The sequence below is a fragment of the Vulpes vulpes genome, chromosome 8 (genome assembly GCF_048418805.1).
Source record: "Vulpes vulpes isolate BD-2025 chromosome 8, VulVul3, whole genome shotgun sequence".
NCBI classification, from domain to species: domain Eukaryota; kingdom Metazoa; phylum Chordata; class Mammalia; order Carnivora; family Canidae; genus Vulpes; species Vulpes vulpes.
In genome coordinates this window covers 4,728,607-4,745,629 of record NC_132787.1, presented here as the reverse complement: position 1 = coordinate 4,745,629, position 17,023 = coordinate 4,728,607, and the positions used below count along the sequence as shown (strand labels likewise).

The 17,023-nt window shown below is 44.4% G+C and overlaps 1 protein-coding gene across 14 annotated transcripts in view; it reads right to left on the bottom strand.

The window, feature by feature from the left end:
* Positions 1-7,271: 7,271 nt before the first annotated feature.
* Positions 7,272-17,023, bottom strand: part of RACGAP1 (Rac GTPase activating protein 1) — a 28,372-nt gene continuing 18,620 nt past the window's right edge. For 7 of the 14 annotated variants that reach the window (XM_026000299.2, XM_072765321.1, XM_072765315.1 and 4 more), the window contains 10 exons: positions 16,507-16,624; positions 15,212-15,342; positions 14,386-14,550; positions 12,799-12,894; positions 12,364-12,562; positions 10,387-10,492; positions 10,079-10,211; positions 9,813-9,948; positions 8,743-8,851; positions 7,272-8,418 (listed from right to left, as the gene is read on the bottom strand). In XM_026000299.2, coding sequence (XP_025856084.1) covers positions 8,343-8,418; positions 8,743-8,851; positions 9,813-9,948; positions 10,079-10,211; positions 10,387-10,492; positions 12,364-12,562; positions 12,799-12,894; positions 14,386-14,550; positions 15,212-15,342; positions 16,507-16,624 — 1,269 coding nt within the window. In that variant the 3' untranslated portion in view covers positions 7,272-8,342. Of the gene's footprint in view, positions 8,419-8,742; positions 8,852-9,812; positions 9,949-10,078; positions 10,212-10,386; positions 10,493-12,363; positions 12,563-12,798; positions 12,895-14,385; positions 14,551-15,211; positions 15,343-16,497; positions 16,625-17,023 lie in introns of all 14 variants that reach the window. The other 7 variants (XM_026000294.2, XM_026000297.2, XM_072765319.1 and 4 more) reach the window with 1 other exon arrangement.

Genomic DNA, 17,023 nt, shown 5'->3' with positions numbered 1-17,023 from the left:
CAAGAATAAAACCCAAAAGGCGCCTGGCTGGCTCAGTTGGAAGAGCATGCAACTCTTGATCTCAGGGCTGTGAGTTCAAGCCCCATGTTGGCTGTAGAGATTACTAAAAATAAATAAATTTTTTAAAAAGGGGGAAAAAAAAGAATCAAACCCAAGAAAGAAATAAAGACCTCCCCAGAACAGAGAAGTGGAGCACTGGGGTGATCATGGTGGAGAGTTGATATGCAGGAAGATCCAGGGAATGAGGGTAAGGAGGCCGGGCAGGTATAAAGGGGTAAAAAGATGTAGGACTTTGAGCATCTGGAATTTCATACAAAAGCTAAGAAAACAAAAGGGGAGCAGCCATCGGAGCTGAGGGTTGAAGAGGTAGCACAAATCAAAGTGCGTGATCTCTATAAGGTCAAATGATCTGCAACAGGCTGACTGGGGACTTGGTGGGAGAATGCACTAGGTCAGGAGCGGGGATCGCCTCAGTCCCTCACAGCCCACGGCCCACGGCCCACGGCCCACGGCCCACGTCGTTGCACTCCATGACCTGGAGCCCCGTGAGAAGAGAGCTCATCAAGAGGGATGTTAACCTAGAGCCAGCGCCCAGGGGGCATTATCCGGCACTGTCAGGGGGAAGACAGGGAGTGAAGAAGGGAGGGGAGAAGTTAAGAGCTAATCAAGAAGCAGCATCCTCCAGCCAAACAGCGGCCACTTGGGCAGCCGGGGCAGGGAGGCTGCACAGCCAGGATCTGCAATCACCTCTCAGGGAGGGGCAGCCACGCAGAGGAGCAGTCCGCAGTTACAGAAGCTAGGGGGAGGCTCGGGGAGTGAAGGGGGTTAGGAGAGTGTGGAGTCCAACAGCACTAATTAGTAGGCTGCAGGTAATGGGCAGAAAAGGGGGAAATGCAAACTGTTCCAGAGCTCTGATGAAGTCAGCCAAGGGGGCAGTTATTGCCGGGGGGGGGGGGGGGGGGGGGGGGGGGGGGGGGGGTGAAGGGGGGTGAGGATGCCACTGATGCCGGCAGAGACCAGAACTGCACCCCAGCTCCGTGGACAGATGGAGCAAGGCCCAGCCAGGCCAGGTCCAGCCTGAGATCAGGGGAGAGGCCAGGACATTGCTGGTGTCCAGGCATGAGGCACCAGGCTGGAGGTGCCTCTCCGCCTGGAATTGGCTTCCCGGCCCTCTCTCGCTGCCCTGTTAGTCCTGAGGTGCAGCCATAGCGTCATCATCTCCGGGGCTCCTAAGCCTCCCGCCTGTCCCTCCTGAGCTCCCCCAGCACTCTGCACACACGCACCTCCATCCTGGCACTGAACATACTACCTCACGGTTCTCTGAACGCCTCTCTCTACCGCAACATGAAGACCCTTCTTAAACAAAACTGTATTTTTAGTCTACTTCTCGTCTCAGGGCAAGTTTCCTTGACTGTCCTTTTTTTGTTGGTCTCCAAACCATGGCCTTCCAGTCTCAAGGGAGGAACGGCCTCTGATATTTTGGATTTGGAGAGCAAATTGGACAAAGAATTACAATACACACTCCCAGCTCGATGCCCAAACAGACCTCTAATCTTCTTTGCATGAAATCACCCCGTGTTTCAGGACTATGCTGATTTCAAAACTCCACCAGGAAGTACTATTTATTCTGGTCGTGGCCTCACTGATACACCAGGACTTCTTTCCTACACTTCCCCAACTTGGGGGTCACATGTAGTGGCACTAGGGGTCATCAGTGGGGCAGATTTTGACCCTATCCTACACATTGCCTGTCTGCCTCTCTGAGCCAGATGTTCTGGGGCTGAGCACTGCCCTTTCTATCCTGCAGCCTCTCTCAGACACAGGGAACTCCGTTTTAAAGCTCTTGGAGCACAGCTAAGTAGCAGGTTCCCGGACCTCCACATCTGGTCTAGCCAACAGTCTATCTCCCGTGAACAGCTAACACTTCCAGCCCAAACAGCATTGCTAATAAGATGCACCCCTATTTTATGACCCACTAAAGAAGAGAAAAACACTGCGTTGCTTTTGTACGATGCCAGTGATTATAAGATATCCCAAGTCTCAGAAATATTAAAACATATATTTTAAGTGCATCTTACAACTAAGGAAATGATCCTTTCTGCTTCAGATCTTGGCTCTTTTTTATTTTTTAAAGATTTATTTATTTGAGAGAGAGAGAGAGAGCACACTCACATGCATACAAGTGGAGGGAGGGGCAGATGGGGAAGGCAGGGCAGAGAGAAAGAATCTCAAGCAGACTCGGTGCTGAGCACAGAGCCCAATGCAGGCCTCTATCCCACAATCCTGAGATCGTGACTGAGCCAAAACCAAGAGTTGGACACTTAACCAACTGAACCACCCAGGCGCCCCAGATGTTGGCTTTTTATTTTATTTCGAAGATTTTATTTATTTATTCATGAGAGATACAGAGAGAGACACACACAGAGAGACACAGGCAGAGGGAGAGGCAGGCTCCACGCAGGGCCCCCAATGTGGGACTCGATCCCAGAACTCCAGGATCACTCCCCTGAGCCGAAGGCAGACGCTTAACCGCTGAGCTACCCAGGCATCCCCAGATGTTGGCTTTTTAGATCAGATTTTAAAGTGAAGGGGAGGAACACCTGGGTAGTTCATCAGCTAAGTGTCACAATCAATATCAAGGTCCTGAGTTCAAGCTCCATCCATGCTGGGCATGGAGCCTACTATGAATGAATGAATGAATGAATGAATGAATGGGAATGTAAGGCCAAAGTGGGGACCACACTGGAGGGTCTCGAGTCTTCTTCCTCTAAGGAGGATGGGCACCGTTGCCCTCATATTCTCTCAACTCTACTCCAGCTTTTCAATACCCAGGCCGCCCACCACGGTTAACATCTCCCCTCCCAGTGCCAGGGAGGCCAGTGAAGAAAACTGCACTATCTTTTACGGAGACAGAATAAAACACAAGCCACGCCAAGCAGGGACCACCATTTTTGAGGGGATAATCGCCTAGCACTCCAATACCATTTATCCAACCACTTCCCACCCCACCGGGTTATCTTCCCCACAGCCTCCAGGCCAGTGCCGTGGGAAGATGCCGAGATTAGTCATTTCCTCCTAATCGGGCTACGACAGCTCCGCTAAGCTGCCGACTGCAGGCAGCTCCCGTTAAAGCAAAGCAGCTGGAAAGGGCTTAGCCCTTTAATGCCAGCAGCTGTATCTCCACAGTGCGGCTTCTCCGCTGAGGGCCTGGACTCTGTCCAGAAGCATCAGGCGTTTAGCCCCAGGCAACGTATACTAACCTAGGAGGGGAGAGGAGCCAGCTCCCGGGGAGGAGGAGAGGTGGTTCATTTAAGCACCCCACCTGAGGCCTTGCTTTCCGACGAGAAAGAAAAGTCCCAGCCCCTTTGTAGGTCTTGCTCTGCTAAAATCTGGACCAACTGTATCATCCTGCAGGCAGGGAGAGCTTTCTCTGTGGCAGGAGCACCTCCGTTTTTAGAACTCACCTAAGGACAGATTCCCTTGTTAGTTTTGACAACAAAAGACTTTGGGCCACTAACCACACAGACGCATTCCCCTTTGAGCGGACTTTTTTTTCCTCTGAGGTCTAAAGTATTCTGATCTCGGGTATGCATATGTGTGGACACAACAGACTGACTACCTCTTCTTGGAGAGCAGTGGGCTCTGGGGTTGATGAGGAAGAAAGCCGAACAGCCCTCAGAAAGCCCTGGCACAGAGCAGGCTGCTGAAGAGCGATCACTCGAAGACTTCTTACTCAGAGCCAGATGGTGAACATGAGACGGGGTGAGAGCTAATGCCACTCAGGGGGAAAGCCAATAAGCTAATCCGCTGACACGTTTCTAGAGGCAGGCTGATGGTTTTGGCTCAGAGACTTGCCTGTTCTTGGCTCTGAGCTTCAGAGCACACAAGATGCACATGGGTGACCCAAGAACGGACTCTCAAACCAGGAGGAACCTCAAACACACCAGCTCATCCTCCTCCTTCCACACAGAAAAGACCTGGATCACCGACCAAGCCCAGGGCTTCCACTCTACACGACAATAAGCCCAACCAAGAAGGCATTTAATTTTCCTGTGCCGGGGATCCCTGGGTGGCTCAGTGGTTTAGTGCCTGCCTTCGGCCCAGGGCTTGATCCTGGAGTCCCGGGATCAAGTCCCACGTCAGGCTCCTTGCATGGGGCCTGCTTCTCCCTCTGCCTGTGTCCCTGCCTCTCTCTCTCTCTCTGTATGCCTCTCATGAAAAAAATAAATCTTAAAAAAAAAAAAAAAAGCTAAAAAAAAAAAAAATTGTCCTGTCCCAAATGCTTTTTCCCCACAGTCTGGGCCTCCCTGCTTCTTCTGGGTCATCTGTGAATAAGCACATCCATATACAGCCTCAAGTGGAAGCACTTACGTACCTAATAATATATCAACAAACCCCACAATGCTGATCTAAAATAGCAAGCACCACAGCTGAACTCCAGTAGGAGCTGTAATCCCCGGGTTCTTATCCCAGCTAAACTATAGATTAGTTTGTGGGAATTTAAGACAAATCACCCTTCTGAATTTGTCAAGTGGGATAAGATTACCTGCTCCCCCCCACATGGTTGTGGTGGCATCAGGTAAGATGATGAATGAAAGCACTTGGTACACTGTCAATCACCATATTACATTTCCTAGAGGCTTTATGAGGAATCGGTTAATTCCATCTTCACCGAAGACCAGAGAAGATATTAACTAGCAAGTGCTTTATAAGACGTCTAAACATCCATTTGTACGTGTCTGAGCCTAGCACACAGATGGTGTCCAACTGTGTGAGATGTGAGAGCAATCTGTATAAAAACAATGCAACTAAATGAAGCTGGCAAGAGTTCTAGAGAGAGAAGGTAGACAAAAGGATAATTCCTGCTTCCAGCTCTTGAGTCCCTGAAAAGTGGCCTCCTTTTCCATCCCACACAAATGTGGAGGACAAGGCTCCCACACACTACAAGGTTATTCCTAGTGACGTCAAACTGCCTTCTGCCTGACTTCGTGAATAGAAACCATCAACAAATACAGACTGAGAACCAGAGTCCAATAAATTATACAAGTTAAGGACCCCCAGGTCTGGGGCCTTCACTTATTTACAAAACAGACTAACTACAGGGAGACTTTTTTTTTTTTAAACCACTAAATTCCTAGGTTAAGTGACCATTCTCTAAATCCTGTTTACACTAAAAGCACAATAACATGCCCCAAGTCTGCATGCTTAAAAGCTTTTCGCTCCAGTGGCTGAAACCTGAGTCACGATCGAGGCTATCAGTGGAACACAGGAGTCTCAAGACCCTCCTGTATGAACTGTGCCGACTTAAACGGTGAACTCTGTACGTTCCTTGCTTCTCAGATCTGGACTCCGTCACAGCCCTTCCCTGCCCCTTGCTGAGCCTCAGAAAAGGGGACACATGAGTAAGCAAACCACTGTTAGGTGTACCAGGCTCACGACAGCAGGTCCCCCGAATGTTTTTCCAACGGGAAATCACATACCCTATGTATATGCATATAGGTCTGTTTGGAGCTTGTGGAGGGCAGGGGGGCCCTGCTGTCAAAAACCAACCCAGCGGGATCCCTGGGTGGCGCAGCGGTTTGGCGCCTGCCTTTGGCCCAGGGCGCGATCCTGGAGACCCGGGATCGAGTCCCACATCAGGCTCCCGGCGCGTGGAGCCTGCTTCTCCCTCTGCCTGTGTCTCTGCCTCTCTCTTTCTCTCTGTATGACTATCATAAATAAATAAAATTAAAAAAAAAAAAAAAAAAACCAACCCAGCAAGGCTGACAGCTTTGCTCCCTGCACTCATACAGCACTCGCTGCTTTGCACTCCCAATAATTTAAGCAGGAATTTAAGAATTCAAGACCCTTTTCAATGCCACGGGTGCAGTTTATGGCCAAAAGTGGCCATTCTTGTCATGGTAAATCACTTGAACACTCTATAGTCCTTTGATGGAAACTCAGATGCCTTCTATTTCTGCAATGAATTCACCTTCTTAAGGAAGCAGAAATCACTAGACACCCAGGAACAAAAGCAGATTGTTGCTGCTAAATCAAACCATATAATGCTTGGCCAGTTAAACATCAAACTTAGGAGTCTTACCTAGACTGATGGAAAAGGGATTTAAAGATTTAGATTCTGGTTATTAGCCAGCGAGAGAGTAAAGTTAAACTGCATTAATGACGGAGTAAGAGACAGCATCAGAAAGGGTTAGGAGCAGGAGTTGGGGTGACAGCTGCTCCAAAGCACTGGACCCTTTCCTTAGATCTCACATCAAGGAAATAGAATTTAATTAAGAAAGCCCTCGAAAGTCCAGCTGTTCCACATGAAGTACTATTAAAGAAGTTGGAGGTGGATACATATTTCCCTTTGCTAATATCAGAATTATTTTCATGGCTGAGGTCTCCTGGCCTAGCCCAAAACTGAGCCACTGGCTGCCAACATTTGACACACAGGACCATTTCCTTTTTCGTTAATGGGCCATCAGTTCCTGCATAGGGTAGTCTTGCCTTCACTAACATTATACAATCCATTTACTTCTTCCACATTAGTGACTTAAAATGCACCTTGGGGAGATACTACAGAACAGCAAATATGGCACCAGGCCAACGCCAGCCTCGCACAGATGCAAGAAAAGAGATGGCATCTAGGACAAAGTTTAAAAAATAAAATAAAATAAAACTTAGTGTGTGTGTGTGTGTAAAGGGGGGTAAGAGGAGAGGGGACCCATCCTCTTCCAATTTGCTGAGGCAAAAATCTCCCTGCTGTGAGAGCCGCCACCTCCTGGGAAAAAAGCCAGTAGGTTGCCTCCTCTCTCCGTGGTTACATATTAAGCCTGCAACTGTTTACGCTCAATCTCAGCTACATTCTGTTCACCAGCTTCAGAGTTCCAAGTGCAGGTGCCCTCAGTTAATCATCCCAGCTCACTCCAGAGGCACTTCCAGCAGTGAAGGATGTTCCAGGCAGTCAGCCAGCCAGAGTCGTTTGTTGTTTTTTTTTTAAACTGCACCATTGTGGTCCCTAAAGACTTGTTTAAAAAGTTTGGTTTTTGTTTAAAGTAGTTTCTTCAAATGAGAGGATACAGTCAAAGGACAAATCTAGGACTTCAATTTGGACAATGAAAGAGACTGAATGAGAAACGAAGAAACCCCTGGTGGTGGCTGCACTGGGGTGGGGGGTGGGGGGCAGAGATAGAATGAAAATGAACAATAGACCAAAACACTGAGGAAAAATATTTTCTTAAAAAAGGCATTGAAGGTTACCTTCCAGAACAAGAAAACCAACTTTGCAGTCCTTTTGAAAAAACTATTTACTTTTTTCCAAATATTATTCCAAATATGTGTTTTACAGATAAAGGTCACTAGCGGTCAAAAACATTCCATAGAAGAAAGCATTTTTATAGACATTGGAAATAATTTTAATAAAAGGCAAAGTTCATATTTATCTAGATGTGGCTATATTCCATAGGAAGATTTTAGCAACCAAAGTGCAAAGACAAAATGACTGTGGCTTTTCTTGCCACACAAACTATTGACAATCTCCCCTCATAGCCTACTCTTAATTGTGAACTGGGACACCAAATAGACGGCATATGACCTTTAGAAATAGGGCTCCAATGGACAAGAGGACAGGAGGTCAAGCATCAGAACAAATTCAACAAATTCAATTCAAAGTCCAGTCAGAGGCCCATTAGAGATAAACACAAGTTGTAGTATCACTTTTACAGGGTTGTGCCACTTAACACTATTAAACCTAATCAATCCGAATCAAAGCTAAGCACACTCCCATCACTAGTTCTGTCCTCATCCAATCCCATTTTTATAAAGGCTCTACATTATAGCTTAGTTCGTGTTAGGGGAAGGGGCCCTTCCAAGTTCTCAGAAGGAACCATCCTAAATCCTCTGTCCAATCTTTCTTTACCCTGCCCTCCCACCTCCCACCCTGAGACAAGTCAGTCTTACCAAAGAGGTGTGGCTTCTGTCACTGTCTCATGGAAATTAATTCTGAATAACACCAGAGAAAGATCAGTCCATGAGCAGCATTTGGCTTTAAGCCAAAGGGATGCGGCCGCCCCAGCCCTCCCCCCATCACAATGAATTCCATATTCTCCCTTCTACTGCTGTAAAGATCTCCCATCTAGAGGTTCCCAACAACGACAGCACAAGGTGTTGATATTACATTACTTGAGGAGAAAGAGAGGGAGATATATATAGTTTTAATAAAACTCCCATGCACAATTAAACTTGATTAAAAGCCTGGAGAATGCTAAAAGTAGTAATGAGTACAGGAGGCTGCAGAGCAGAGAGTACAGGTGTGCCCTTCCTTGCTCAGTAAATGCTGGCAAGTAACAGGAGACATGACTTCACTTAAGCATTGGAGAAGCAAAAAAGTTGCCTTGTCGTCCTAGGTTGGTGGCAGACTTGCTTTTGCTCCCAAACCTAAAGAGAATGAACCGAGAAAGTATTCCATAAAAAGAAGGTCAATAAACAACTCTAACATTACTTGATATTATCAGCTAAAAATAGGAAACCCTCAACAACTACTCTGTAAACTACTCTTTGTCGCCTGAGAGGAGAGAGGGGAAACAAAACCTTTAGGCCCTTCTCAAAAAGGGGTCATTATGGCTCCAGATTAGCTTTCAAAGGCTAGCTGCTAAGCTGAGGCCTCATTCAATTTTCCCTTCGATAAGCTTCACTATGCTGGGAAAAGAGGTCTAAGGGAAGAGTCCTTTTTTACTTCCTAAGCCGGCCAGTTCCACATACCTGGGTGTGTTCTTGGTGAGGGTGGAGCGCACTCTCTGTGACAGGGAACTTGAAGAAGGAGTCTTGAGAAGCTGATGCTCAGGAGTGGTCACGGGCCCCAGTAAGCTCACTTCAATCAAAGGTAAGACACATTTTTAAAGGAGGGGCAAAAAGGAAAGCACCCTTGTGGGTGTCCAGTTTTGAGCTGAATATTCTATGAAGCACTTAAGAGCTAAGGTTAGAGACCCAAGCAAAGCCCCAGTGATCATTTTTGTCATCGTCTCTAACACACCAGTATATCTTTTGAACCATGCAGGCCTCTGCTCAATGAATAGCTGACATCTGTTTCCTGATTTAGGCCATTCTCAAACTCCAACATTCACAAATCTAATGTCTGACCACTTGATTCTGACCAGTGTTAAAAAAACAACATTCTTTCTTTAAAAAGATCTTGTAAAAATGAGAGATCAGGTCTCCAATGCCAGTACAAATTGGAAGAAACCAACCTCAAACATTTTTGGTGGCAATACAAAATGGCAAAAGCCTTTAAGAAATCAAGTTGGTCAAGCCCTTTTTGTCTTTTTTTTTTTTTTTTTTTTTTTTTTTAATGTTCAAGCCCTTTAATTCAACTATTCCCATTCTTGGGAATTTATCATTAGGAGAAAACAAAGGTAGACACATATAATGCTGATAGCAGCATTATTAGTAACTATGGAAAATTCAAAAATAACATCAACCTCTAGTAGAACATGTTAAGTAAATTACAGTTTATGATCATAAAAATGGTAAAATTATATAGTAACAGAAAGAGTTCTCACAATATGCTAAGTGAAATAAGATCAAATCATAGCTGAATCGTTATTATATTTCTAAAATATCCATATATATAACGAAAAGAAGAACCATGTTCCATAAAAGTGAAAAAATTAGGATAAAACTGTATAAATTTTCTTTTAATGTTAGAATACTCACAATGAATTTAATTTTTACTGAAGAATATGAATTCCAAACAGCTCTAGCAAAGGCAGAGCTGGACTTTGCTAAAACCAGGAACAGAGTCAGGTCCCTTAGAAACACAACTTGGGCCTTACCTTTACTACCTGGTGTCTGTGGTGTTGAAAAGGCATTTGAGTTTTCAATGACATGAATGGGTTCAATGTTCTCTTGTTCCACCATCATAAACTGACTCCAGTATTCCAGGGGCAGGGAAAGCAGGCGCTCTACCACCTAAAAAGCCACTAAATAAGTTAGCACACTTCCAAAGCTCAGGGCTTATCTCTCCCCAGTCTCTCACGTTATCACGTCACACAGGTTTATACATGGTTATGTATCTTATATATATGGTGGACTTGCCTACCTTGGGCTGACGCTTGATGTCCTGTAACATAACCACTGGATCTGGATTGGGCACAGCATGGGCAACTATGGTAGGCCCAAAGACTTTAGCCAGATTGGTCACATCCATTTTAGTGTTTGGGCTCTGAGCCACTCTAAGCAAGAGAACATTCAATTAAAAGACTTGCCCTTCTGCTTATACACAGACCACAATATAAGATCTACCAGGGAACAATTCACCCATCACATTTCCTCCCTAACACCCAACCCACATTATGTTCCCAGTGGCAAATTCCCAAACTCCCAAAAGTGAGTTTCTGCTGTACTCACCTCTGCAAGTGAATCATGAGAAAAGCTAATGTGTCTCTGTTGGCCTGGGGCAGTTCACCAACAGCCTGGTACATGGCAGCTATGCTGTTGTCCTCATCTGTGATTTCTGTAAATGAAAAGAAAGCACCAAGAGGTCTGACTTCTTTCCCTTGACAGCGTGCTTCCAAGTGATCGACCACAAAGTCTCATCTATACAGTAAGCTTCTGAAACTTCTGATTAGGTTCATGACTGCATCAAACTCCAGTTTCATTAACAAGCAGAACACTGGCCAACAGCTCAATATTAGAAATCAGAACCTTTAAAAAAATATCAGCTCCTGCAGTTAGGGAAAGCAGCTAGCAACCCATATACTGGGGAGGCAGGCACACAGCTGCACTGACTATAATTACCAAGAAGGTGTTCGTTTGTAAGACATAGGGCCCTACTATGGACCAGATACTAAGTGCTCAGGCAAAGCACAATTAAACAAAGACCTTGCCTCACTGAACCTACATTCTATAGGAGGAGTTAGTCAAAAAGCAGGCCTTGATCAGGTAGTGGTACATAGTAGAAGCTAGAAAGTAATGGGAACAGTTACTTTGGACAAAGTGGTCAGTCAGGAAAGGTGTTTCTGAGGACTAGATACCCAAAAAGAAACCTGAAAAGAAATAAAGGAGCAAATCATATAATACATTACAGGCTGATGCAACAGCCTCAAGATGGGAATAAATTTGGTTATGTATCAAGAACTACGTACCAAGTATTCCAGGTTAAATGGAGAAGAAAGAAAGAAGGGAGGGGTTGAGAGAAATGATACTAGAAATGGAATTAGGAGCCAAATCAGACAGGTGGGGCCTTTGGGGCCATGTTAAGGACCATGGATTTATTCTGAGAGTGATGGGGAGTCACTGGAGAATACTAAAGACAGAAGAGACATCATCTAATTTAAATTTCAGAAGGACCCTTTTAGGTACCGTTTGAGGATCATAGTGCAGAGGGCAGGAGTAGAAAGAGGAAAATGAGTAGGTTCCTCCATCACTCCAGGGTGAGAGATGTCAAGAGTAGTAGTAGCAGGAGTGGCAAATTTCAACTTTAATTTTTTTTTAAATATTTTATTTATTTATTCACAAGAGACACACAGAGAGAGCCAGAGACATAGAAAAAGGGAGGAGAAGCAGGCTCCATGCAGAGAGCCCGGGACTCCAGGATCATGCCCTGAGGCAAAGGCTACTCAACCACTGAGCCACCCACGCGTCCCAAATTTCAAGTTTAAGATAAATTTTGGGGATCCCTGGATGGCTCAGCAGTTTAACGCCTGCCTTTGGCCCAGGGCGCAATCTTGGAGTCCCGGGATCAAGTCCCACGTTGGGTTCCCGGCATGGAGCCTGCTTCTCCTTCCTCCTGTGTCTCTGCCTCTCTCTCTCTCTCTCTCTCTCTGTGTCTATCATGAATAAATAAATAAATAAATCTTAAAAAAAAAAAAAGATAAATTTTACAAGACTTTTGCTGGCAAGATATGCCAATGGATTAAAGGTGGTGTGGGGAAAAGGAATCAATGATGGCTCCAAGTTCAAAAGGACAGCATCAAACTTGACCCCAAAACAAACAAAAACCTTGTTAGTACTCTATATAGTTTAGACAGGAAGAGGATGGGCACCAGAAACACAGATTGTTATTCTTCCATCAAAGCATTTGTGCATCCACTATGTTGCATGCACCGCACTGGGCAGGAAACAGAGTCAAAATAATCCTGCCCTTGTGGAACTCACATTCCAGTATTAAGATCTACTCTTGGGGCAGCCCAGGTGGCTCAGCAGTTTGGCGCCGCCTTCAGCCCAGGGTGTGATCCCGGAGACCTGGGATCGAGTCCCATGTTGAGCTCCCTGCATGGAGCCTGCTTCTCCCTCTGCCTGTGTCTCTGCCTCTTTCTTGGTGTCTCTCATGAATAAATAAATAATCTTTAAAAAAAAAAAAAAAAAAAAAAGATCTACTCTTACCTGCTGCCTCCATGAAAGTCTTGTTTAGCCGAAAGGTCAGAAGGGGTTCTTTGAGGTTTCGAAGGAAGTCCTTTAGGAGGCTACAAATAGCATGGATATCATCCACTTTGCTGAGGAGGGGTACAGTTTTCACTCTGAGGAATTTCTCTTTCAGCTCTTTTACTGTTCGGTCACAGCCAGAGATCCGATACAGGCCCGTCTATTATTAAGGTGACACTTTCAGTTAAGAACTCCTAATTATTAACACAAATAATAAATTCACGATCTCTGCACATTAACTTTTTTCTTTAGAGTCGGGGGCAGAGCCAGACAGGTGCAGGGCGGAGGAGAGGGAGAGAGAATCTTAAGGAGACTGACACGGGCTCGATCTGAGCCGGTATCGAGAGTCGCTTAACCAACTGAGCCACCCAGGTGCCTCTGAAGGTCGACTCTTACCTCAGTCAGCCCTCTCTGCTCAATCTCATTTACGCAATGGACAACAATGGACGGGATCATTGGAGAAGTCTGGGACACATAATCTGCCAGCATTCCCTGAAAAGGGAGAGTTTTAAATTATTATTTATATCACTTAGACCAGCAAATCAAGAGAAGGAGGAAAAACCATCTCCAAACTAATACTGAGGCTGGGACATCATGTCTACTTTTAAATTCCTATTCCCAGAGCATATATTAGATCAGAGACTCTCAACTATACTTTTCCTACAACCACACCAGGACTGATTTATGGTCACATATACCACACTCTTGCGTGAACAAGTAATAAGATGGACTGGCTACAACTCTGCCCCCACTGGTCCTCTATTCAAGGGCCTCCGAAAACAAGAAATAATGAGATTATACGTATGGCCATTAATAGGAAGTAATTTATTATTCTAAAAAAGGAAAACCTTTTTTACCCCTAAATTATTCTTAGTAAGAAAAATTACTTAATACAATTAACAGTTGATCAGGACACAAACCTATCTGAAGGGGAGAGGTCCATGGTTCTCTATTGGAGTAGAGAAAATCTGTAACCGATTACATGCACAAATAAGAACTGTTAAGATTAAAGAAAAGTAACATTTGATTCGCTAGGAGCTGGGTAGCAGCATAATCATTTTGTTTTGAATCTTGTTAATGTTGTTCATACAACAAATAATTTCTTTATAGACTGAATCAGTTTTTAGAAATAAGCAATCTGATTTTAATAGCCTGGTATGAAAAAAAAAATAATAATAATAATAGCCTGGTATGGAATACCTCTTACATAAGAGAAAGTACATTCACAGATGAAATCACGTGATGAAAAAAAAAAAAAGAAATCACGTGATGGCTGGGATTCGTTTCAAGATAATTTACTGGACAGGGCCAGGAGGAGGTCAGGGGGGTACTGATAAGTCAAGCCTGGATGTGAACTAGTAATCACAACAGCTGAGTGACAGGAACTAGAGGTCAGTTGTCCTAATCTCTCTACTTCTGTGTATGTTTGAGATTTTATAAAACAGGAATAGGGGATCCCTGGGTGGCGCAGCGGTTTGGCGCCTGCCTTTGGCCCAGGGCGTGATCCTGGAGACCCGGGATCGAATCCCACGTCGGGCTCCCGGTGTATGGAGCCTGCTTCTCCCTCTGCCTGTGTCTCTGCCTCTCTCTCTCTCTCTCTGTGACTATCATAAATAGTAAATAAAAATTAAAAAAAAAATAAAATAAAATAAAACAGGAATAGCATGTAGAGAGGGAAAGGAGGAGAAGAAGAGGGAAGGAAGGAGAAGGGAGAGGAAGGAAGGAAGGAAAGAAGGAAAGGGAGGGAGGGAGGATGAACAGAGAAGCGGGCAGAGGGTGGAAGGAGGGAAGGGAAGAAGAGTCTGATGTAGAAAGAGACAAACCCAAGCAGGAGTCTACTGAAAGTTAACATTTTATCATTTCTCTTCATCATTCCTGGGGAAAAACTATGCTTGGCATCACTAATTTTAGGATAAAAACTGACATTTAGCTTTGAAAAAGCCAAAGAAGCCATACCACAAAGACGGCCCCCACAGGTCGTACCTCTCCAATCTTGACAGGTGTTCCTATCAGAGTAGGAATGCAGGGAAGGGGACAGCGATCCCGACATTCTGGATGAGAGACCACACGACAGTCTCGACACTTCAGAGACAGCTTGCCAAATTTTATCCGCTTGCCACATGGAACACAAGATTCAGGTTTAATAACCTGAGGACAAAAGAGGGGAGAAAGAACAGAGTGGTCTTAGAAAACTATCATCATCAATAGTTAATTTATTAGGCGCTTAGTACCAAATAACTTCCTAATCCCTTTACACCTATTTGTGTAATTCTCACAATAATCCTACAAAAGAGGTTTTTGTTCTTTCTTTTAAGATAAGGAAACGGAAGCCAAAAGAGGCTGTGTCACTTGCATGAGGTCATCCAGCTGGAAGGGGGCAGTGTACACTAGTGGAAAGAATCTGTTGACAAGAAGTTAACAAAGTTTCCATATTAACTCTGCCACTTACTTTCCTGTGGCTCAAATAAACTCTTCTGAGCCTGTCAGATTGCTTAGGTTTTGATGAGGAAATCCAATGGGACAAAGGAAAAATGTGCTATATTCAAGCATACACTGTAAATGTGCATCACTAAAAAGCACCAACAATTGCTTCTGAAAAATTGGCTTGTTTTAATTTAATATTCCTCACAGAATGGAAAGAGAGACATCTTCTGTAACTGATAGTGAACCCTGAAGAGTGGAATTGAAAGAAGGAGATCTGACATTTAACTTTCTAATATTGAGTTATTTAAATTTGTTCCTAGTATATTTTACTTTCACAATCAAAAACTTAAGCATGCCCAAAAGAACAAAGTGATCACAGATCTACCGTCTTAGAGACGAAGTCATGCAGGCGCATCCCTCCATTATTCTGCGGGGTGCCAGAGTTGTCTGTCTCAGTTCTTGGTTCTAGCTGCCTGCTGCTCAAGGTAGAGTCACTGTTCCAAGGCTGTAAAGTACCTAGAAAACAAGCAACTTTAAGCTTAATATTTTGTTCCTTCTGAATTTTAACCCCAAGTTTAATATAACTGGTAGATGACCAGTAATTTGTAACCATAATCAGAAGTGACTACAATCGCTATGCAGAAAAATCATTTCAAGAATAACAAGTTACCTGGAAAACTGTGTGGAGGTTCCTCAAAGAGTTAAAAATAGATCTTCCCTACAACCCAGCAATTGCACTGCTGGGGATTTATCCCAAAGATACAGATGCAGTGAAACACCGTGACACCTGCACCCCGATGTTTCTAGCAGCAATGTCCACAATAGCCAAACTGTGGAAGGAGCCTCGGTGTCCATCGAAAGATGAATAGATAAAGAAGATGTGGTCTATGTATACAATGGAATATTCCTCAGCCATTAGAAATGACAAATACCCACCATTTGCTTCGACGTGGATGGACCTGGAGGGTATTATGCTGAGTGAAATAAGTCAATCGGAAAAGGACAAACATTATATTCATTTGGGAAATACAAAAATTAGTGAAAGGGAATAAAGGGAAAGGAGAGAAAATGAGTGAAAATATCAGTGAGGGTGACAAAACATGAGAGACACCTAACTCTGGGAAATGAACAAGGGGTAGTGGAAGGGGAGGTGGGCGGGGGGTTGGGGTGACTGGGTGATGGGCACTGAGGGGGGCACTTGGCAGGATGAGCACTGGGTGTTATGCTATATGTTGGCAATTTGAACTCCAATTAAAAAAAATAAAAATAAAAAAAAGAAAGAATAACAAATTATAGGGCACCTGGCTGGCTCAATAGGTTGAGTATCTGACTCTTGATTTTGGCTCAGGTCAGGGTCTCATGAGTCATGGAACCGAGTCCCATGTGGGCTCCATGCTCATGGAGTCTGCTTGAAGATTCTCACCCTCTGCCCCTCCCCCCACTCTCACTCTTAAATAATCTATAGGAAAAAAAAACAACAACAGTGAGTCACATGTGAGTGGCATAGGGCAGGCTAGCAATCTAAAGGTAGAGTATGACAGTGTCCTGGCCTTCAGTAAGCAACAGTAAGAAACCACCCATAACATCTACTCCCTGCCTCAAAAGGTTCTTAAAAAACCAAGTCTCCCCCAATTTTACTAGTTGTTTTACACAGGCAATTTAGTTACAAACCCAATGGACCTGTTTTCCTTCGGCTTCTCGTCCAATATGGTACAGTCTCAATTGTGGACACAGCTTCGATGGGCCCGCCATCATTGGGAACAGTCACCGTAGTTTTTGCAACTATAGATTCATTCCCCTGAAACAAAAGTAGAAATGAGGGAAGAACAAACATGTGAATGTCATTTCCCCTCCACTATAGGGTGTTTTGGAGTGGCTGACAACTCCTAAATCTTGGCCAGGACTTAAGGCCCTACCTCAAAACACTCAGTTGAAACCTTGTACTTTAGAACAGAAATATAGGTCACAGAGGCATACACATAAGCAACTACATAGAATCAAATACAAAACCAACAGTTGTTTACTCAGAGTGATTCCATTCATGTGGATGATAAGGATCCTATTATTAAACAGAAAAACTCACCAAATCTCTCTCTCAAAATAACATTACAGTGTTGATTCAGGATTCTATTTATTTATTTGAGAGAGAGAAAGAGCACAAGCAGGGTCAGGAGCAGAAGGGGAGGGAAAGGGACAA